The 22,290-nt window shown below is 47.4% G+C and overlaps 1 protein-coding gene across 2 annotated transcripts in view; it reads left to right on the top strand.

Annotated features, from left to right (window-relative positions):
• PCSK6 (proprotein convertase subtilisin/kexin type 6) overlaps positions 1 to 22,290 on the top strand; it is a 192,607-nt gene that overhangs the window by 122,779 nt on the left and 47,538 nt on the right. For both annotated transcript variants that reach the window (XM_023254991.2, XM_023254992.2), the window contains exons 12-13: positions 7,733 to 7,921; positions 11,774 to 11,910. In XM_023254991.2, the coding sequence (XP_023110759.2) occupies positions 7,733 to 7,921; positions 11,774 to 11,910 (326 nt within the window). The remainder of the gene's footprint in view (positions 1 to 7,732; positions 7,922 to 11,773; positions 11,911 to 22,290) is intronic.

Raw genomic sequence — 22,290 nt, 5'->3', positions numbered from 1 at the left:
TTGTAAGTTCGAGCCCCACGTCCGGCTCTGTGCTGACAGCTCAGAGCCTGGAGCCTGCTTCAGATTCTGTGTCTCCCTCTCTCTCTGCCCCTCCCATGCTCACGCTCTGTCTCTCAATAATAAATAAATGTTAAAAAATTTAAAACAAAAACAAAAAAAACCTTATGTTAAAAAACAATTAACTGGATTAACCACATACTATTTCTCCTCGTATTTCATGAAACCAGACCACACGGGTTGGTTACTTTATCACAACTCTACCTATAAATACATAGATAAGCATAATGGATAATGATCAGGACCTTACTGTGTGCCAGGCATTGGCCTAAGTTCTCTGTGTGAGCTCACACATTCAAAACAGCCAACAAGGGTGTGAAGTGTGGGGACTATTTTTATCCCCATTTATATATTGAAAGCACTGAGGCCCTAAGGAGTTGAGGAGTAGCCTGGGGCTGAGAGGTGGAGGGGCTGAGTTGCCACCCCAGGCTGCCTGTCTCCGGAGTCCACCTTGTCCCCCTGGGAAGGGGCACATCACAAGGACTCAGGCGGGACCAAAGCAAGAGTGATCTGCATGTTCTCCAGGAGAGAGCTTGCTTCTCTTCCTTCTGCATCCCCAACTGGCTGGGCACACTGGCCCTGAGGACAGAAGGCACCTTGGCCCTGGCCAGTAGGAGGTTCCTCCAGCCCTGAGCAGTTGCCAGCACCCCAGAGGCCAGGCCCAGTTGTCTTGTCGGCAGCAGCTTAGCTAGGCGAGTAGGCAAGGCCACACAGCCACTATGTCCTGATGAAGTACCCGTGTGGCCATGACCCACATCGGCCCAACTTCAGGACCCTTCTGTGCTGTGGTGCACAGCCTGGTTTGGCATCTTTTTTAAAGCTAAAAACCCCTCTTACTCTGACCTTTGGTCTGCCCTGTCTATACTGTGCAGGTTGCCCACACGCCCCGCGTGGCACTTCTCTCCAGGGCATCTAATTGTGTGCACTCCTAGATGCTATATGAGGCCCCTGCTTCTGGCTTCTTCCATCAGGGCATGGCTGGTATCCTAGGAAAACTCGTGCTCTGCTGTCCTTCCCTGGTGGGTGACCATACCTGGGTCCTCATATTTGTCCTGGTTCCTGACACCCCTTGAGACACTGGTGAATATTCGTAAGCTGCCTATTATCCTACAGCCCTTGACATTCCAAGCTTATTTTTTGCCACAAACCTGTTACCCCCAAATTATAAATGCAACTTACTTCAAAAATTAGTATTTGAGGGCACCTGGGTGGCTCAGCCAGTTGAGCAGCTGACTCTTGATGTCGGCTCAGGTCATGATCCCAGGGTTGTGGGATCAAGCCCCACTTTAGGCTCTGCACTGAGTGTGGAGCCTGCTTTAGATTCTGTCTCTCTCACCCCCTCTGCCCCTCCTCCACTCACACTCTGTCTCTCCCTCTCTCTCTCTAAAATAAAATAATGAATAGTTTTTTTAAAAATTAGTATTTGAATTCAAATAATACAGCCAGTTCTCAGTTAATGTTCTATGAAGTCACCACAAACACTGACTTTGCAAATATAGAACCATCGCTTCTAAGAGAAATACAGGGTTAGGTTTGTGCAAGCCTCTGGCCACAGCATTTTTGTCAACTGATCCATACATCACCTTGTTTTATGTGTGTTTCTGTTTAAAAACATTTTATTTACTATGTATTACTGATTCATTAACACTGGACTCAAGGCCAACAGCACTGTAACTCCTTCTTCAATGAAGCTCACCCAGCACACGTGTTTTCTCTGCAAGGCACATCACAGCTGTCCAATGCTTAGGAACCAGACAGCACCTCAGCACTCTGCTTGGGGGCCATTTTAAGCCATGAAGCCACCAACCAAAGGCACAAAAATATGAAAAACATGGCACTAAAAATAGATCACAAGAAGGACATTTGTTCACAGTATGAGAACTGAAAACAAAAGACAGAGTGTCGCCTTTGTTTGGCCTCAACTGGGAACGTGTGTATCTGGGCAGCTCAAACATTTTGCTGTTCTGCATATATCCTCAAATGATCACAAAAGCACAAGTATTGATTTAGGCAAATTTCACGGAATTGTGAATAATGGGAAGTGACTGTATATCTTATTGTCTTTTTCACTCCCCATCAGACTGAATCTTAGAGCTGGAAGGAATGTTTAAAGCCAGCTAATTTAGCCCCTTGTTTCATATGGGGGAGGGGGAGAAAAATAAACGTAAATTTAAACACTGTGTATTAAAGCACCTTACAACTTAATCATGAACAGCATGTCTAGATTAATGTACTGGATTAGTCTCTTTTTCTTTTCAAATTGTATTTCCAGCCTAAGTGATGTGCTGTGGTTTCATAATCAAAAGCAATTTCATCTAAGGAAGACCTGAAATGTAAGCTAATATGAAAGAATCTATGTATTTGGGATTCTGTGACCATCCTGCCAAGAACGTTCATCCTAGAACATATCATAGATCTAAAAAGTGACCCAGAAGCTTTTTACTGTCTACGTTCAGATCCCTCTGTGCCCTTCAACAGACCAATTTGCTTTCCCACAGTTTAGTCTAACAGGAATGTCCCAATTAACCCCCCTCCACTCCACTATTACCCTTTAGAAGGTCTGTGAAAGGGTTACTGGTTGACCTTCCTTTTTTTTGAGAGAGAGAGAGAGAAAGAGTGTGTGCGAAAGTCAAAGCAGGGTAGGGGTAGGGGGGTGGGAGGCACAGAGAATCTCAAGCAGATTTCACGCTGACAGCAGCCAACCTGATGAGGGGCTCAAACTCATGAACCCTGAGACCATGACCTGAGCCAAAGTCAGACGCTCAACTGACTGAGCCATCCAGGTGCTCCTGGTTGACCTTCCATTGTAATGGTCGTCAGCCCAAGACAGATTCCAAATACAACACGGGGAAGGACCAGTCTGCCTTCCGATTCTGGTAGGTCTCCCACTCAGCATGATCTCAGAATTGTCTAGTGAGGAGCTGGGCCCAGCTCGCTTTGCCCACCCCGCCTCCAGCCCTGCAGCTTGGTAAGGCAGCATTGCTCTGGAAATGCTCTGCACCAGAGCACAGATCTGCCCTTGTAGCTGAGCTGGAGAGAGGTCTTCAAGGTGGGAGTTAGAAATATTGGCTTGGGGACACCTGGGTGGCTCAGTCGATTAAGCATCCTACTCTTGGTTTCAGCTCGGGCCATGATCTTACTGTTCATGAGATCGAGCCCGGTGTCCAGCTCTGTACTGACAGTGGAATTCTCTTTCTCCCTCTCTCTGTCCCTCCCCCACTCATTCTCTTTCTCTCTCTCTCTCTCTCTCTTTCTCAAAAATAAATAAATAAACTTAAAAAAACAACATTTAAAAAAGAAAAAAGGAAGAAAGAAAAAGAAGAGGAAAAAAAGGAAAGAAGAAAAAAAAAGAGAGGAAAAGAAAAGAGAAAAAAGAAAAGAAAAGAAAAAAGAAAGACATACTAGCTTGTAGTATGCTCCCAGCCAGGGCAGAAAGACAAGTAGAACAATGCAGGGTTTCCACTGGTAGCTACCAACCTCCCCCTCTCCTTGCTTTCCCTGGCCATTTGGTGTGTAGGTATCCCCCACTTTTCAAAAGTTCACCTTACACCACTTGGCTTTTATGAAAGTCTTAGACCTGGAAGAAATAGGCAGAGGATTTCTGCTTTTCCCAAAGAAAGGGCAGAGAGCAAAAATAGCATTCAGTATTGGTTTTGCAGTGAGCTGCTAGAAAGTCATTGCACACCCTAAGCAGCAATAGTGGTGCCCCCAAACTCCTTCCCCGGGGAACTACACCCAGCATCTCAGCATCAAGCAGCCACAGCTTCGAACTGTATCTGTGAGCATCTGTGCTTTGTCTACATTTATTTTGGGCATCCATTAGCAGGACATTTCTTAAGGTATCAGAAAAACCTAAGAGAGGTGATTTGGGGGTGGATGGGGTGGGGCATCTGGGAGTCTGGGAGTCCTCACATATTTTTCCCATATAAATTAATGGTAATTGCTTCTTTGCTTAATGCCTTTGCTCTCAGCTTGAGAAAGGTTTCATAGGAACACTCTACTTTCAGACAGCAGGGAAAACCCATACTTGAAAATATTTATCTTTGGCTCTGAATTTTACTGTGATGCTATCGGAGTCCAAGCATTGTGATTTGGTGAGTGCCTTGAATTTATTAAAGCGGATCTTGTTTCTACACATTTACAAGATGTTAGATGCTATTATACACTGGAGACAAGTTCAGAGGTCAAAGGTCAGGAGGTACTAGGAAGTTATTGTCAAGACCGCTCCACCCTCAAGAGAAGGGAGCTGTTCACGAGACTTTAGGATAAAAGGAGAACATCTGGAGTATCAGTAATTAAGTCTGAAATGTGGTTCAACAGGAAGTGACAAGTCTGTCCTCAGAGATCTTTTCAAAGTAGGACAGTCTCCATATTTTAAATATCTATCGCTGGGTCTGGAGCTAGGTCTCGTGGGATTTTTTTAACTCCTTGGGTTCCTTTAGGGCCCTTGGGGGATGGCCTTGCATACACAGACAACAATTACAGAATTTAATCACAGTGGGACGTTTTTAGTTATCTTGGGAACTTTAAGACCTTTCTAAATCAGTTTTCATGGTTAAAATACAATTTAGCTGTGTTCGTGTGACAAAGATAACGCCCCCGCACCGTTTAAACTAAAAAATACGCGGCTTTGCAGTCCACTTGCATTTTCTGTGTTATCTTTGAAATAACTGTACGATGGGGAATAACTTCCTTTTTTCTACCCATCAATGATTTCGCCTTCTGCATAGGAGTTAATTCTTTTTTTTTTCTAGTACACTATGAATTTTTAATATAATGACAATAAATATATCTTTTCCCAATTTATCTGTTAATTTTCCCTCTTCAAATTACAAATCAAATAAATTTATGTTTGAGTTTTTAAGTTTTTACAATGTTTACACCTACAAATAATTATAATAAAATATCTTCTGTTTTTGTTTTTTTTTTAATATATGAAATTTATTGTCAAATTGGTTTCCATACAACACTCAGTGCTCATCCCAAAAGGTGCCCTCCTCAATACCCATCACCCAGCCTCTCCTCCCTCCCACCCCCCATCAACCCTCAGTTTGTTCTCAGTTTTTAACAGTCTCTTATGCTTTGGCTCTCTTGCATAGGAGTTAATTCTTACAGAGTGATGGCTTTTGATTTTCAGCTTCCCCATTTCTACTTGGAGTTTCTATCTGAAATACAGAAAAACTTCAACTTGACTATCCTGAAACATTTTAAAGCCTCCCCCTCACCTCCCTTCTCTTTATAGGAAATGTAAAAACCCCTGATTTGGAATATTAGGTTATTTGTTCCAACAGGAACAATAAAAGGTGGGGAAGGTTAACTTCAAGTAAGGAGGGTAATGCCTCGTTGTCTTTGAGTGGATGTCCTGGGCTCCCCACCCTTCCCTAGAACTTGCAGAAATGAGGAGGTCTGGTGGCCTGTGACAGTGTGGGTTCATACAAACTGTTATAATTAGCCTTGTTCCCCAGAGAAAGGGACTCCTTGCCCCACCCCCCCCCCCAGGCGGGGGGTAATGTCTTAAGTTTGAAAATCTAATCAGACTGGGCTTTAATTTCCAAAGGAAGGAGTTGTGGGCTGCCCACCCCCAGCCAGCCACCCTGCAGGCAGGGGCAAGGTGGCCTCTGGGCATTAGAGCAACCAAGCTTTCTGACCTCTGGGGTGGCCTAGCAGCTAGAGTCCAGTGGCAAGGATAAAATTGTCAAATGCAAGAAGCTTGCATAATCTCACTATTTAACACTACTTGAGATGGTTTTTGTTGTTGTTGTTGTTGTTGTTTTGTTGTTGTTTTTCTCTAGATGTCAACACTGTGGCTGGGGCACAGGGGAAGGGGGCAGGTGATGGTGGGGTCTGTTTGCCATATCTTATACCCCTTCCTGTTCTCTGAAATCCTGTGCCTTATCTTTAGGATTAAGAATGCCTCAGTGGGCAGGTGCCTGGGTGGCTGGGTTGAGCATCAGACTTCATTCGGCTCAGGTCATGATCTCACTCATGATCTCATGAGTTTGAGCCTGGCTTCAGGCTCTCTGCTGTCAGCATGGAGCCTGCTTCGGATCCTCTGTCCCCGTCTCTCTCTGCCCCTCCCCCATTTGCGCTCTCTCTTTCAAAAATAAATAAAACATTAAAAAAAAAAAAAAAAAAAAGGAATTCCCTGGTGGGATTTCAGGTCTATTTCTAGGTCGGAGTGATCATTCTATCTCCCGAATGGCCAAAGGTTGGAGGGATAGCGCAGGTTTTTAAACTTTCTTATGGCTTTTGTTTCTGCTTTAGCTTGACCTTCCTCTTGGGCCCAGGAAAGGCTCTGCATCTGGCACAGCGGGGGGCTTGCTGACCTGTAAACACAGACAGGAAAATTTGGGAGAAGGCAGTGAAAGAAGTCAGCATCTCTAAATCAATTTATGATGCATGCAAATCATGTTTTCAAATATTTACAGAGTCTCTGAGGGAATTACATCACTGTTTATAACTGTTTTGATTGTTTTTTATGACTCAGGCCCTGTAGAGTCAAGCGATGTAATTCCTGAGAGATGCTGAGACTACGCTGCGAGCCTCCCCTCCTGAGTGGAAAGTCGGGGTGTAATGAGAAAAGCGCTCCCCTTAATAGACGGAGCTTGGCTGAGCACTGGGGGATTATTAATGTGCTGCTGGGTGGCAGGAGATCTTTCCTCAGTTTACAAGTGGTGGGGGCGGTGGGGGCAACCGTGGTAGCCCAGAATGGGCACGAGCGCCTGGCCTGGATGTGGCAGGGCACGTGCAGGTGCGAGCTTTGTGTCTGCCTCCTCTGGGGAGTCTTAGAAGATTCTGGTGGAAATAAGCCATGAATGATTGGGGTTTGATGCTTGTCCTCAGATCCCATCCCATATGGCAAAACTTCCCTGACTTCATAAAGAGAACTGTCATCCATTCCTATTAGAGGACAGGGGAGGGAGAGGCCCCCAGTCTCCATGCACAGCAGTAGGGACTGGACCAGTTCCTGTCCATCTTCCATGACTCTGGTCCAGTCACTACGGCCTTGACCAGTGCAGGTAGCACAAGAGCACAATTCCAGCCCTTGACCATATCTCCTCATCCCCAGTGTCTTAAACACAAGTGTGGGTCCACACAGCATCCTTGCGGAACAGTGTGGAACAGAGGTGGGAGCACTGAACTCCGGCCTCACATCCCAGCTCTGCTCCTCAGTAGCTGTGTGACCTTCAGCATGATCCTTGACCTCTTTCTGGATTTAATGGATTAATCCTTGTAAATTCTCAGTGCCATGTCTAGCTTCTGGCATGCAGTCAGTTCCGGAAATGTTTGCTGTTATTAGTCAGCATGGTGACTTATATTATCAAGGCTGGTCTTTGAAACAAAGTAGTGGGGTTCTAAAGCCTGGCTTACCCCAGCAGTTGAGGAAATGAGGTGGCCAAAGGCTACTTAGAGAGAAGCCAGCTTGTGGGCACTGAGGGGGCCAATCACTGGGTCTGTATGAGAAGCCATTCTTTGTGTCTCTAAGCAAATTCCAGGACAGCAAACATCTTCTGGGCCAGCAAGATAGCTCCACTGGGAGCACCCAAGAGTGGGACATCCAAGAGGGGCTAGAGCTCTCCTCTCTGGGAGTTCCTGGGAAGACCTGAGTCCATGGCCCTCACTCGAGACTTGGAGCTTCTGGTGTCACGTCCTGAGTCCCTCCCTCCTCTCCCAGGAGCATCCCTGTGGTGCAGATGCTTCGGACCACCGCCCTGACCACTGCCTGTGCGGACCACTCAGACCAGCGTGTGGGTTACCTGGAGCATGTGGTGGCTCGCATCTCTATTTCCCACCCACGCAGGGGAGACCTCCAGATCCACCTCATTTCTCCCTCGGGAACCAAGTCTCAACTCTTGGCAAAGAGGTAAGGCCAGGCTGGCCTAGTGGGGCAAAGGCTGGGGATTGTCAGGAGGGCCTATCCAGCCCCAGGTCACAGTGTCCCTGCAGGGCCCTCCTCCCCAGGGCAGGTTGGTTCTTCAGCAGCTTCCTCTTGGAGATACTCAGATGTATACTCCACCAACCTGAAACCTGGCCTTCAAAACCATCCTTCCTGGAAAACTTTTGTTTCCAGGCAGGAGAGATAACGTTTGGAGAGATTTATGGAATTCTGGCTATGACTTAATTGCTCTTCAAAGTGCACCAGAGATCATTTTTCTCACATTCACTCGGCATCTGGAGTAAAAGCTTGTATTAAGGAAGGACTGCTTGGCCCACTGAAGCTTCTGCACGGTTCTCCAGTTGTGGGGTGTGCTCTTGAACTTGTGTGGGCAGGAGGCTCTGCTCCATGGGAGACTGGCTCACTTGGGGCGCTCGGTGGCTGCCCTCTACAGCCTTCTCACCCATGTGCCTGAGAGGGTCCCACTCAGGACTAATAAACAGCCTCTGAACTCTGGGGTCTCACATAAGCTTTGTGGAGAGCCATGGAGCCATTTCTTCCACAAAGTCAGAAACAAGAAAGAAGTACTTTGATGCATTTGTGTTGCTTGCAGGTAACTGGAGTGAGGGGATTAATGGGAGGTTGGGGGAGGGGGCAAGGGGGACTGGGGCTTCCTTCCAGCCCCTTCTAGCTAAGAGGCAGAGGGAAAAAGAAAGGTTTCAGGACAAACCAGCACTTCCAGCTTCTCTTGAAAAACAGCTGGCAACTGTGTGTCCCCCCCCCCCCCCCACCTCAGGAAGCACCCTGCCACTACCTGTCCCCTGGGCTGTGGCCCCACTGCCTGCTTGCCCACACTGGGCCCACATGACCCATTTGGGTTCCCTGCCTGGGGCTGCAGCCATATTTGGGCTGTAGGATTCAGAAAATGGGGGTTGAGTGAAGACCTCCATTCAGGACCAGGTAGGAGTTGCCGTTTCTCTTAGCCCCCTTCCACCCCACCCCTACTTTGCATAAGACAGAGAGATTGCCTGCAGAGATGAAAGGCTGAATGCTCTTGCCAGCCAGTTGTCTGAAGGAGTGGGGAGTTTGTCCTCTGGAACCAGCCCTGAGACCAGATCCTGGCTTCATGGGTTCCAAGGGCTTGGCCATCAGACTCAGTCCCCACCAGGTTAGGTTCCACCCTCGTAGAACGAGAGCGACAGGGGGCATCTCTCCCTCCTGAAGGTAGGCCTGGGCCACACTCTGCCTCTGCCCTTGGGAGACCAGCAAGGCTGTGAGCAGTTTGAGAGTGCCAGCTGGCAAGCCAATGCTTTATTTATGCTATTTTGCAACCCGAGTTATTATTATTATTACTGGAACTTTTAGAGATTTCATCTAAAAGTCCAAATTTCTAGCATTCCTTGAAACATTGAAGTTCTCTGATAAGGGCCCTCATTCCCTGTTCAAACACCAGACTGGAGCTGGGCGGATGGGCGGGGCCACTTCAAGGCACCTTAGGTCCCCGTCCTTACAGTAGCACGGAGGCCAGGCACAGGCTCCACTTCTCTGGGCTCTCATGAAGTCACCTCCCTAGAGCCCCCTTTGCTCCATGCTGCACACCAGGAGGCATCCAAGGTGGTGAGGCCTGACTTCGAGGCAGGAACTGGATCCAGGCACCAAATGGTGACCTGGGTTGACCAAGAGCCACAGTGAGGCTTAGGGGTTGGGGCGGCAGGTCAGAGGCCAGCAGGGCAGCAGTGACCTGCGAGGACCCACGCCGAGATGGGCTGTGGGCCCAGAGACATGAGATTATACCCTGCTCCTTCACCTCCTGGCTGGGCACCCAGGAGTCACCCATTTCTCCTCCCTTTATCCCTCACCTCTAGAAATATCATTTCACTCCCATCACAGTCCAGAATGCTACAAGCACTGGATGCTGATGATGTAGATGAAAATGCCCGGCACATGCAGCTGGCCTCCCTCCCTGTCCTGCTTACATCCACCTGACCTGGAAGAACCTTCCAGCGCCCCAGCAACCCCACCGCCTGGCCTCTGTGCACTCTGATCTCCTCCCCTTCTAACCTCCATCCTGTTCAAGCCCAGTGTGTGCCCCTCAGATGGGAAAGAGCGAGTCCTGCCAAGTTCATTCGCTTCAAGACTACCCATTAGCTAGGAGGTGCTGTACCTGTGCCATCAAGCACTTGAAACCTGCCTCGAGGCCATTTGGCAGTCATCTGAGTCTTGGGAATTTGTTTTTTTCCAAGGCACAGATTTTGTGATTATATCAAGAGTTTGTATTTGGGTGATCTATTGCTTCTACTTTATTTCGCATCTTGCTCAATACGGCAGCTTTTTCAGGTTGCCAGATTTTTTTTCACCAAGAGTTAAGTTGACATTTCGTTAAGTATTTCAGCCCTTAGAAGACAGTTTGTCTTTGTTCTGTCCAGGCGGGTCGGGTTCAGTTTGGCACCGTGTGTGAAAATCAGCCTTGACCTTTGCAGTTTCTTAGAAGAATGTACAGGGTGTGGCCCTCCCCCTCACTATTCGCCAAGCGAAGAACATTCTTCCGATAAAGGTTTTTATACATTCGTTGGATGTTCGGAGAACACCCAAATCAGGCATCCAGTCTTACATCACACCAAATATGTATCTGAACTTCTGATGACAAATAAAGAGCTCTTGGGTAAAGACAGTGTTCCACAATAGAGCTAGAAAATTAGACTGGGAAGGAAGAGTAAGGGAGAAGAACCTGAGATTGTTTCTTCCAAGGAGAGGAGACTAAGCAGGGCACAGGGTGTGGGAAGAAAGAGGGTGCCCATAACTTGCTTCCTGTTTCCTGCTCAAGTCAAAGAAGAAGAAATGGATCTGGGTTGAAGTCCAGAAGGACCTTGGGGTAGCAAAGGACCAAGGGAGGCTCATCAGAACCTACAAGGGGAGGCTGGCTGAGGGGTGGGAGCTCCTGTGCCTCCCCGTGCTGCACCCAGGGGTGCCTCCCACCCACACTGGAGAACAACCAGGCCCCTTATGTCATCTCTTCCAAATGCACCTGTTGAAGCCTGTTAAGCCCTGGAGAGTTGCACGTTTCTCCTTCTTTGTGTCTCCTGGAGAACAGCACGTAAGAGCTGGGTCCATGACAGATGTGAAGGTTTCATTCGTTCCATAAGCCAGCATTTTAGAAAGGTTTCCTCTGTGATGCCCTTGGTGCTTAAGTCAAAGAATCATGTGGCCTAGCCTCTTTCTGCCTTTGTGCACCCAGGCATTGGTCCAGATCCTCTGTAGGAGGGAAAGGGTAGGAAGGAACCAAACACCTGAAGGAACATGGGGTGGGGGGTGGGGGGTTTGAGGACCTTCTTTGGTAACCTCTTACACACCTCCCTGTGCTGGAAAGAACAAAGACAGGAGTCCGAATGCCATTGGGTGAGTCCCAGCTCAGCTTGTTCCTGGCTGTTGGACCTGCCATGAATCACTACCCTTGGGATCTCTCCATCGGCAAACTAGGATGGCAGGAAGAGACCATCGCTGGCTGAGTCCGTCTCATGTTGGGCACCTGTAAGTCCTGCCAGCCTGCCTGCCTCTCAGAATGTTCAGGGGACCCGATGGGATAATGAAGGTGAAGCTGCTGTCCAGGGCTGTGTCATAATGCAAGGGTTTGAAAGCGGTCACCATTGTACCTGCACCTGCGCCTGTGCTGAGGGCCAGGCTCTTTTTCCTTCCGTTCTCAGACCTGCTGCCCTGGAGGTGCCACTCAGCTGAATAGTACTGTCACCTAAGTAATTCTGAGCTGGGAGAAAGCCCTCCTTGGCCTGCCCCACCCCCTCCTTTCCAGATCCTCGTGTTCTCACCCCGAGTCTCCAATTGCAGATTGCTGGATCATTCCAATGAAGGGTTTACAAACTGGGAATTCATGACCGTGCACTGCTGGGGAGAAAAGGCCGAGGGGGAATGGACCTTGGAAATCCAAGACATGCCGTCCCAGGTCCGCAACCCTGAGAAGCAAGGTCAGTGGTTCTCAGGAATTTCCAGACCACTTTTGTTATTTCTACCTTTTTGTTAACTCAGACTTTTATTTAACTTGTGTCTCTCATAATTCTTTCTTTTCTTTTCTTTTTCTTCTTCTTTTTCTTTTTTTTTTTTTTATGGAGGTAAAATTCACCATTTAAATCCTTTTAAAGTGTGTAACTAGGGGAGCCTGGGTGGCTCAGTCAGTTAAGCGTCCGACGTGGGCTCAGGCGATGATCTCACGGTTCGTGAGTTCAAGCTCCACGTCAGGCTCTGTGCTGACAGCTCAGAGCCTGGAGCCTGCTTGGGATCTGTGTCTCCCTCTCTCTGCCCCTCCCCTGCTCACGCTCTGTCTCTCCTTCTCTCTCAAAAATAAATACACATTAAAAAAATAAATAAAATGTGTAACTAAATGGCCTTCAGTACATTCACAGTCTTGTACAACTTACTGCTTAACTAAATCCAGAACTTTGTCATCACCCCAAAGAGATACCCCATATCCACTAAGGAGACACTCCCCGTTCTCCCAGCCCCCAGCAACCCCTAATCTACTTGCTGTATCCATGGATTTGCCTCTTCTGGATGTTTCATGTAAATGGAATCACACAATATGTCACCTTTCGTGTCCAGTTAGCATAATGTTTATAGTATGTATCATACTTCATGCCCTTTCATGAATAATACAATTTAATTGTGTGTAAATAATTGCATCTATAACATTTTGTTTATCCTTTCATGAGTTGGTGGACAGCTGGGTTCTTTCTACTTAATGACTGTTAGGAATAATGCTGCTTTGAACATCCACATGTAAGTCTTTATGTGGGCATACATTTTCAGTTCTCTTGGTTGTATACGTAAGAATGGAATTGCTGGGTTATATAGTAATTCTATGTTTGACTTTTTGGAGAACCATCAAACTGTTCTCTGCAGTGCTGTACCATTTTATATTCCTATCATCACTATATGAGGATTTTAGTTTCTCTCTGTCATCATCAGCTCTTGTTTTATCATATCCATTTTCTTATTATAGACATCCTAGTGGGTGTGAAGTATATCTCATTACGGTTTTGATTTGCACTAATTCCCCTAATGACTAACAATGCTGAGCATCTTTTCGTGGGCTTATTGCCCACTTTTATCTTCTTTGGAGAAATGTGTATTCATATCTTTTGCTTATTTTAAAACTGGGTTGTCTTTTATTATGGAGTTGTAACAGGTTTTTTTTAATGTTTGTATTTATTTTTGAGAGAGAGACAGAGCACAAGCGGGGGAGGGGCAGAGAGAGAAGGAGACCCAGAATCCAAAGCAGGCTCCAGGCTCTGAGCTGTTGGCACAGAGCCTGACACGGGGCTCAAACTCGCGAACAGCGAGATCATGACCTGAGCAGAAGTCAGACACTTAACCGACCCAGCCACCCAGGCGCCCCAGTGGTTGGAATTTTGATAGAGATTTCACCGAATCTAGTTCAGTTTGGGGAGAATTGCCATCTTTACAAAATTGAGTTCTCCCATCCGTGAACACAATTTATTTATTTATTTTGACTTATCTCGATCTTCTTTCATTTCTATCAGCATTGTTTTGTGGTTGTCAGTCCACATGCCTTGTACATCCTTGGTGACATTTGTTCCTAAGTATTTTGTTCTCTTTGATGCTATTGTAAATGGAATGGTTTTCTTACTTTTGCTTTCAGATTGTTTTTTTTCCTCTGGGATGGTAGCCTTTCCTAACTCTCCTTTTGGGTCATAATCATTTCTTGAACTGATCTGTATTGAATTCCTACTTTGGGCCAGGCACTGATGGAGGTGATGAGGCTACACCAGGAGAGAAAATGAGGATAATTATTACGTCTTCTGCCATAGTCACCAACCTCAGTCTCTGATGTCTTCACATATCTCTCTGTTGGATTGGGATTTGTAGTAAAGGGACAGGGACTATGCTGTCTGTGGAGACAGTTCCCTGAAGTTTGCTTTCACCGTTTTGTTGTCCCTAGGGGCCTGCTTCTTGATCACCCTAGAACCTTCCCCTGCCCTGGTCCTTTTCTGAGTTTTCATGAAGCACAGTTTCAGAGAATTTTTTTTTTTAACCAGGAAGAACAGAAGAGCATTGACTTGCCTCATGCAGAAAATTGACTTTTTTTTTAATTTTTTTTTGTGAGAGAGAGAGAGAACGACCGAGAGAGAACAAGAGGGGGAGGGGCAGACAGAGAGGGAGACAGAATCTGAAGTAGGCTCCAGGCTCTGAGCTGTCAGCACAGAGCCCGATGCGGGGCTCAAACTCACGAGTCACAAGATCATGACCTGAGACGAAGTCAAATGCTTAACTGACTGAGCCACCCAGATGCCCCCAGAAAGTTGACTTAAAAATTTTTTTTAATCTTTATTTATTTTTGAGAGAGAGACAGAATGTGAGCAAGGGAGGAGCAGAGAGAGAGGGAGACACAGAATCTGAAGCAGGCTCCAGGCCCTGAGCTGTCAGCACAGAGCCTGATGTGGGGCTCAAACTCACGAATCGTGTGATCATGACCTGAGCCGAAGTCAGACACCCAACCGACTGAGCCACCCAGGCACCCCGAAAATTGACTTTAAATGATCAAATCATCTATAAGACCCTGCCTGCCCCCAGTCACTTTCTTTCTGCCTTTAGGATAATAACTATTTTGAAAAAAGTTACTATAACAGTCTAAAAATACAAAGATGCAAAATTTTACATCACTTGAAATTCAAATTAAATCACTTGAAATTGAAAGTTTATTTATTTTGAGAGAAAGAGACAGAGAGAGAGAGAGAGAGAGAGAGAGAGAGAGAGAAAGGAGGGGAGGGACATAGAGAGGGAGAGAGAGAATCCCAAGCAGACTTTGCGCTGCCAGCACAGAGCCCGATTGGGGGCTCAAACCCGTGAACCATGAGAACATGACCTGAGCCGAAACCAAGAGTCGGATGCTCAACCCACTGAACCACCCAGGCACCTGAAATTCACATATTTTAAAAGTAGAAGTTCCTGAACTCTTTTAAAACCCTAAAGTGCACTGACCTACCATTGAAAGTCGAGGATCAGCGTCTCATGTCAGCTGCAGCCACAAGCATCGCTTGCTCCTCGGGTACAAGGTGTTGTTCCTGTGCCACCAGCACTGCCACTTGCACCCAGATGGATGCGTCTGTGGAGCTGTGTGTTCACACAGCACAGCTTGTCAGTCAGAAGCTGAGGCCCATGTCTATCGCGGGGAAGAGCATGCACACCGTTGTGATTCTGGTAGATGTTTATTCACACTTCTAAGAACTTTGCAAATCAGGGTCCCTGTCTGGACCTCAGTGTCCTGGGCTGTGAAACAGAGCTGAGCTAGATGTTCTCTGAGCCCTCATAGAGGACCTGCCTGTCTCTGAAGCAGTGGCTCGTGTGGCACGTCCACATCCTGGAGGGGGCTCTGCTGGCCTGAGGTTACCCCTCCCCTCTCTCCAGCCTGCCCACATCCCAGTCCTCTTTAGGACCAGCTGGAGACATCCTCTTCCTGCAGGGGTGGGTGGGCGGCAAGATGGGCAGGCACCTAGGAGATCCCCACACCCCCTGGACCGGCACTGCCTGCGGGCGGCTTTATCAGCATGCAGGTGCTGATGTGGTGTGTCCAGTGGTGCCCGAGATCCTGCAAGACCACATTGCACCCGGCGCTGTAGGCCACTGCAAGGATTGGTGGGAAGCCACTGGGGGCTTTTAGGCAGAGGAGAGAGACGGTGTGAACTTCTCTGTTACTAGGTTCACCCCTGCCAGTTTGGTCGGACTACTCTGAACTGTGGTTGGAGTAGAGGAGAGGCACAGTTAAGGGGTCATCACGATGGGAGAGGAAAGTGACTCAGACCAGGGTGGTGGCAGTGGAGTGGTCAGATTCCCAAAGCCGTGTTGAGAGGGCCTGCTGACAGGTAAGATACGGGCTGTGAGGGCAGAGAGGGGACATGGACGACTCCAGAAGATGGGTTTTGTTCTGGGCAAGAACGGACCCGCAGTTTCCTGGATCTGGAACGCTGCAGGGGAGGGGGTGCTGGAGAGAAAATTGGGAGCTTAGTTTAGGGCAGGGGGTTCCATGGAAGATTCCTATGACAAATCCAGGTAGAGATGTGTACCTGGATGCCAGGGTGGAGGTCTGGGCTGGAAGTACACATTTGGCAAGTAGCTGGTAGTGAAAGCCACAAGTGTGCACCCAGGGGGTGAGTGGGGATACCCTGCCGCCCTGCAGGGGTGGGCACTGGAGGGAAATCTACTTACGTAATGATGATTCTCGCAAGTGCAAGTACTGAGCTGTGGGGTTGCTTCGGTGCCCAGCACAGAACTATGCGCCACGCACCCCCTACGCCCCTTCCCACCGCCTCTGCTCCCTGTCTCCTGCCTGCACAGCACTCTCCAGCCCTGCCCTCATCTTTCACCCTGATCTCTGGAACCTTGTCTGCTGGCTTCCCCGTGTTGCCAGTGCCTCCTGCCGTGCGGATCATCATAGGTGCGCAGTGGTTGTTTGGTGAATGAGCGAGTACAGTTGGAATCTTTTGTGATCACCACATGACCAGCTGCTTTACATACTACAGTGGACACAGGCTTAGAGATGCAGGGGATACCTCCCGAGGACGGCCCCACAGTAAGTCCTGAAACAGGCCAATGTGCTTCCTTGGGCATCGTTAGAACCTGCATCTTTGGCTGGTTGAGACAGGAACAGAATAAGCTCTCTTAGCTCTGACCTTCTGTGGCTTATTGGAATTTGGGGGACCGGGGCACACTAAGCGCCTGTGCGTTCCTGAGCAGTTCCCATGGCGGTTCATCCACACAAGCTTTGCCCTGCAGGGAGGTGCCGCTCCTGAGATGGCCTTTGCAGAAACAAGCAGCAGGCAAGTGGCCTGCCGCTGGTGCCTTACGGCCCTCCCTTCTTTCTGTGTGTGAGGAGGATGGGTTCCTCTTTCCGGGCTGTGCACGCTCAGCACATCCAGGCATTAGCGCCTCCTCCCTGTGCACAGGTGGACTCAGTCTTGGTTCCAACAGCATCTCTCCAGAGTACAGGGGAGAAGAGAAAAAAGAATGAGAAGGGTCTTTCAACCAGTCTGGCTTTCAAAGCAGGGCTATCCTCTGGGGCGCCTGGGTGGCTCAGTCAGTTCAGCGTCCAACTTCGGCTCGGGTCATGATCTCAGTTTGTGGGTTTGAGCCCCGCTCTGACAGCTCGGAGCCTGGATATTGCTTCAGATTCTGTGTCTCCCTCTCTCTCTCTCTCTCTCTCTCTGTCCCTCCCACTCTCACGCTGTGTCTGTCTCTCTCTCAAAAATAAAAAAAAAAATTTAAAAAGCGCATTATTAACAAAGCAGGGCTGTCCCCAACAGTTACAAGTTTAGGTCAGTCTGGCAGTGTCTGTCGGGGACCTCAGCCATAGAAGGTGACACCAGTTAACGAAAGTTTCCTACTGACTGCAGCGTTCTGGGGCCCAAGAGAAATGCAGGCCTGGGAGCTGCCTATGGGTGTTGTCCGTTGGTGCCCAGGGTGTGATTGATCCCAAAGCACATGTCTTTCCCTCCCTGGTTTTCCAGTCACCGCCAGCCTCAGTGCCAAGATTGATGCAGCAAACGCAAAGACTGGCTGGCCTGAAAGAGCAGCACTGTTCTCATTTCTCTACAGTGCTCCTGAGACCCTGTTTCGGGAGCAAGGTGCTGGGTTCTGTATCGTTCACTTCAATACCCCTCAAATCTCTGCAACTTACAAAATTGCTTAAAAAAAAAAAAGAAAAAAGAAAACAGCTCCATTTCAATGGTGTGCTATGCGATAGTACTATAAAATCTCAGCTAAGACCACAGCTTATTAAATAACTGAGTCTTCTGAATATGCTAGCTCAAAGAATACTCACCCCTGTCAGATTGAACCTGGTTTGTGTCATTCGTTTTAAAACTATTTCTTAGAAACTGAGTAGCTGATGAGTTCATTCATTGTCCTCTTCAGTTCCTGGGCCAGGGGAAGGGTGTGTCTTCTCCCAAGATCAGTCTCCTCTGGGAGACAAGGGAGGAAGGGAATTGAGAGCACATCCTGATTCACAGCTGTGTTGTGTTTACAAAAGTGGCTTTTCATTCATTCCTGTGTTGAGCACACCTTTACTGAACTTTACTGAGTGCCGGATCTGGACTCGCTAGGACCTCAGCACCCTCACTGGGGAAGCAGGTGTGGGAGAGTAGGCTCCCTGAGGCATCCGGGGTGGGCGTGCAAGCCGAGCACTACGCAGGCCACCCCAGTTACCATCCAGAGCCTGCAAGGCCTGAGACAGGGCGCTGGCTGGTGATGATGCAGCCAGAGCAGAAGTCCCTCCTTGCAGACTATCTTTCAGAGAAGCACGGCTGCGTTTTAGAATGTTTGCATCTGGAATGCTCAAAATTTTAAGTTTGGGCCTTCCTGAATGCAGAAAGTTCCAGTCCTCTGAGAAATGTGTGCACTTCCTTCTCCCGCATCTGGTTTGGAACAGGCTTGGGGTCGGATCCTCATGTTCCCACTTTCCCCAAATCTCTGATGTCTTGGTCAATTCAGAGTGCTCTACCAAAGTGCCGTAGACCGGGTGGCTCATAAACCACAGAAGTTCTTTCTTCACAGTTCTGGAAGCTGGGAAGTCTGAGATCAGGCTGCCAGCACGATTGGGTTCCGGGGACGTCTCTCTTCCCAGCCGCCTCCTTTTTATATCCTTGCACGGCGGAAGCTCAGCAAGCTAACTTTCTGGGGTCACTTTTGGTAGGACACTAATCCCATTCATGAGGGCTCCACCCTCCTGACCTAATCACCTCCCTACCGCCCCACCACCTGATACTATCACGTTGGGGTCAGGTTCCAACATATGAATTTTGGGGAACACACGCATTCAGTCCATAATGGCACCTGGCCTCACCACTGCCTTTCCTCCTACCAGATGAGGATGAACACATCTTGATGAGGATTTGCATAAAAGGTGATGATCCAGGCCAGGTAACTAAGGATAGGGGTCCCCCTATCCTGCCCTCCTCACCTCAGAGCCCACATTGGTGGTCACACCTGGTGCACGAGGCAAAGCCCGTGCACCTGCACCACCGGGGCCAGCCTCCCTGCTCAGGTAGGCATCCTGCTTAGTACCCTCGGGCACGGGGATGCCCCACCACCTCCTCGCGACCTGAGGCTCCTGCAAGCCCTCCGATGCCCACGGCTCTGCTCAGCTGGAAATGAGTTTGGCCCTGAGCAGCACTAGGGATGTCTTTGCTTGTTTCTTCTCTCATTCATTGGGCACACCCTTACTGAGACTGCCTGTGGGCAACACGCCAGATCTGCTGGGCACGCAGAGGCAGAAGCCTGCTTCTTCACGCTTCACCTCTGCACGCTGTTCCACCCTGCGGTTTCGGCTCTGTGCCCGGCACAGAGAGCCCAAGCAGGGCTGTGGTTTGTTTCCATCCTGGGCTCACACTTACTTTATAACCACGAACCCACCTGAAGAGCTTGGGTGCCTCCCGTTGTCTTCGCCTGTGAGGGGGGTTGTAAGGCATCAACCTGAAATGGAAAAAAAATTCAAGCACGCTTTCCAATCCCCCTTCTCTAATGGACACCATGTATCGTATTCCATGGCTCCAATGGGTTTTCGTTTTACATGGTGTTCACATAGTAATACACAGGCAGAAACAATTGATGGCGTCTTGAAAATTTCTATGTCATTTCTCTTGAATGCAGAGAATTCACTTTTTCTCCCTGATGAAAATTTCTTTTTTTTTTTTTCTCTCTCTCTCTCTCTAGTCTTCCCTCTGATTCCAAAAGAGCAGCAACCCGCATGGGCCAGGTTTCTCTCTGTTTCACCAGCATTTCCAGATGCCCATTGAGCTAGGGAAGCAGTAAAATGTATCAAAAAGAGGAATGGAATGATAGTGCTTATGTACTATCAGGTACTGGTGTTATTTCACCTCATTGCTAAAAATCGGTATATAGGGGGGCGTGGGTGGCTCAGTCGGTTAAGCCTCCAACTCTTGATTTCAGTTCAGGTCATGATCTCATGGTTTGTGAGTTCCAGCCCCGCATCGGACTCCATGCTAAGCATGGAGCCTGCATGGGATTCTATCCCTCCTTGTCCCTCTGCGTCTCCCTTGCTTTTGTGCACTCTTTCTCTCTCTCAAAGATAAATAAAATAAAATAAAATAAAATAAAAGTAAAGTAAAGTAAAGTAAAATAAAACAAAATAAAATAAAAATCAGTGTAGAATCAGAGCATCTGAAACAAAGTCCTAAATGACAAGGAGTTAAGGTTTATGAAAAAAAAAGTTCTTATTGCTAGTGATATATACAATAGTATTTACAAGTAAGATATTAATGAGATCTAGTATTTGCCTGAAAATACTTTGGGGGTGCCTGGATGGCTCAGTGGGTTAAATATCTGACTCTTGATTTTTGGCTCAGTCATGATCTCATGGTTTGTGAGTTCAAGCCCTGCATCAGGCTCTGCACTGACATCATGGAGTCTGCTCAGTATTCTCTCTCTTTCTCTCTCTCTCTCTCTCTCTCTTTCTCTCTCTCTCCCTCTCTCTCTCTCCCCTTCCCCTGTTTGTGCTCTCTCTTTCTTTCTCAAAATAAATAAATAAACATTAAAACAAACACACACACACACACAAATACTTCAAGGAGGGGTGCCTGGCTGGCTCAGTTGGTAGAGCGTGTGCCTCTTGATCTTGGGGTCAAGCCCCACGTTGGGTGTAGAGCTTACCTAAAAAAATAAAAATAAATAAAAAATAAATACTTCAGGAAGTGTGGGATGGGAAAGCAAGGAGGGGGTAGACAAAGCAAAATTGGTGGAATGTTGCTGATTGCTGGCACTGTGTGATGGGAACATAGAAACTCACTATTGCTTTCTCTATTTTGATTTGAAAATTTCCATCATGAAATTAAAAATATATATACCCATGTGTAACATTTCTTCCTAAGAGGTAAAAATGAAAGACTATCATAGAACTTTAGATTGCACAATTAAGGTAACATAAAGATATAGTTGCTTGAAAACAAATATACTTTAATTCTCCATATGTATGTGAGAAAAAAAGGTTCAGTATACGATGGGAGAACTCGTTTCTTTGGACTAGTTTATTTGGACTTTCTTATCCCCAGAGAGTCAGTCTTAAATCTGTCTAGGACTAAGGCAGGGCAGCAAACTCTGTGTGTGTGCATGGACTGGAGTGGGTATCATGTGTGTGTATGTGTGTGTGTATATATATATATATGTATATGTATATATATATACACGTATATATATGTGTGTGTGTGTGTGTGCATGTGGGTATGTTATGTGTCTATATGCATATGTACATGTGGGTATGTATGTACGCATGAATGTATGTATGTATTATGTGTGTGGGGTGTGAGTGTAGGTGGGTACATATATATGTATGAATGTGTGTGTGTGTGTGTGTGTGCACGCGTGCATATTTGTTTGTTATTGAAGAACCAGCATACCATAGAGGTTGAGTCTGGAGCCAGCTTGCTCACCAGACTCATATTCTGCCCCTCACCAACAGCGGCCCTAGACAGGTCATCATCATTCTCTGAGCCTCAGGTCCCTCTTCTGCATAAAGCTGTTGGAAGGATTAAATTTCCATCCATGTCAAGTGCTTGGTGTTATACTATTAACATGACCCCTCATGGCAATCTTGCTGTGAGTGTTTTTGTCCTCGTTTTGTGGGAAAGGAGGCTAGTTCCAAGCTCTAGGAAGAGGCTGACAGAACCCACACAGCCATAAGGACAGTCTGGACGTGGTGTGCCCCTTCTGACTGCAGGCAGCCTTTAGCTGATGTTATGCCCTTTTAAGACATGTGGCCAGTGGTTTTCCTGTGTCCGGCTTTGGGAAAGCTTTGGTTGGGTTTTTTATTCCAAGTGTCATAAGATAAAAACCAAATAAAATATTGAAGTCTAACAGGTGCCTTGTATGAGGAGCATTTGCTGGATACTGTAGTCATGACTTCTGGAAAATGTTTCTCCTGAGAGGCTGCTTCACCAGGACTGAGAGTCAAGTGAGAGTTGATGTGGCAGAGACCTTTATTTTTTTAACCGACCAGAACACTTGAAATACAATAGGCACTTAGAATAGATGGTTATTGATTTTTAAGGGTTTTTCCTTTGTACGGTGTTCCTGGCTTCAACATCACTGACATGGCCATTCTTCACAAATCTCCCATTTTAAGGCAATACCAATCAATCTCACCACGAAATTAAGGGGGTAGGAGGAATCTAACTGAATGATTATAAAACTGATCTGGAAGAGTAAACACAGAGAATAGCGAGAGAAATTTAAAAAATAAATAAATGCAGTATTCAGACATACAGTTGACCCTTGAACAACACAGGGATGAGGGGCGCCAGCCCACCCCTCAGTCGAAAAAT

This window comes from Felis catus, chromosome B3 (genome assembly GCF_018350175.1).
Source record: "Felis catus isolate Fca126 chromosome B3, F.catus_Fca126_mat1.0, whole genome shotgun sequence".
Taxonomy (NCBI): domain Eukaryota; kingdom Metazoa; phylum Chordata; class Mammalia; order Carnivora; family Felidae; genus Felis; species Felis catus.
The sequence above is the reverse complement of the archived record's forward strand: the minus strand, read 5'-3'. Positions and strand labels throughout refer to the sequence as shown.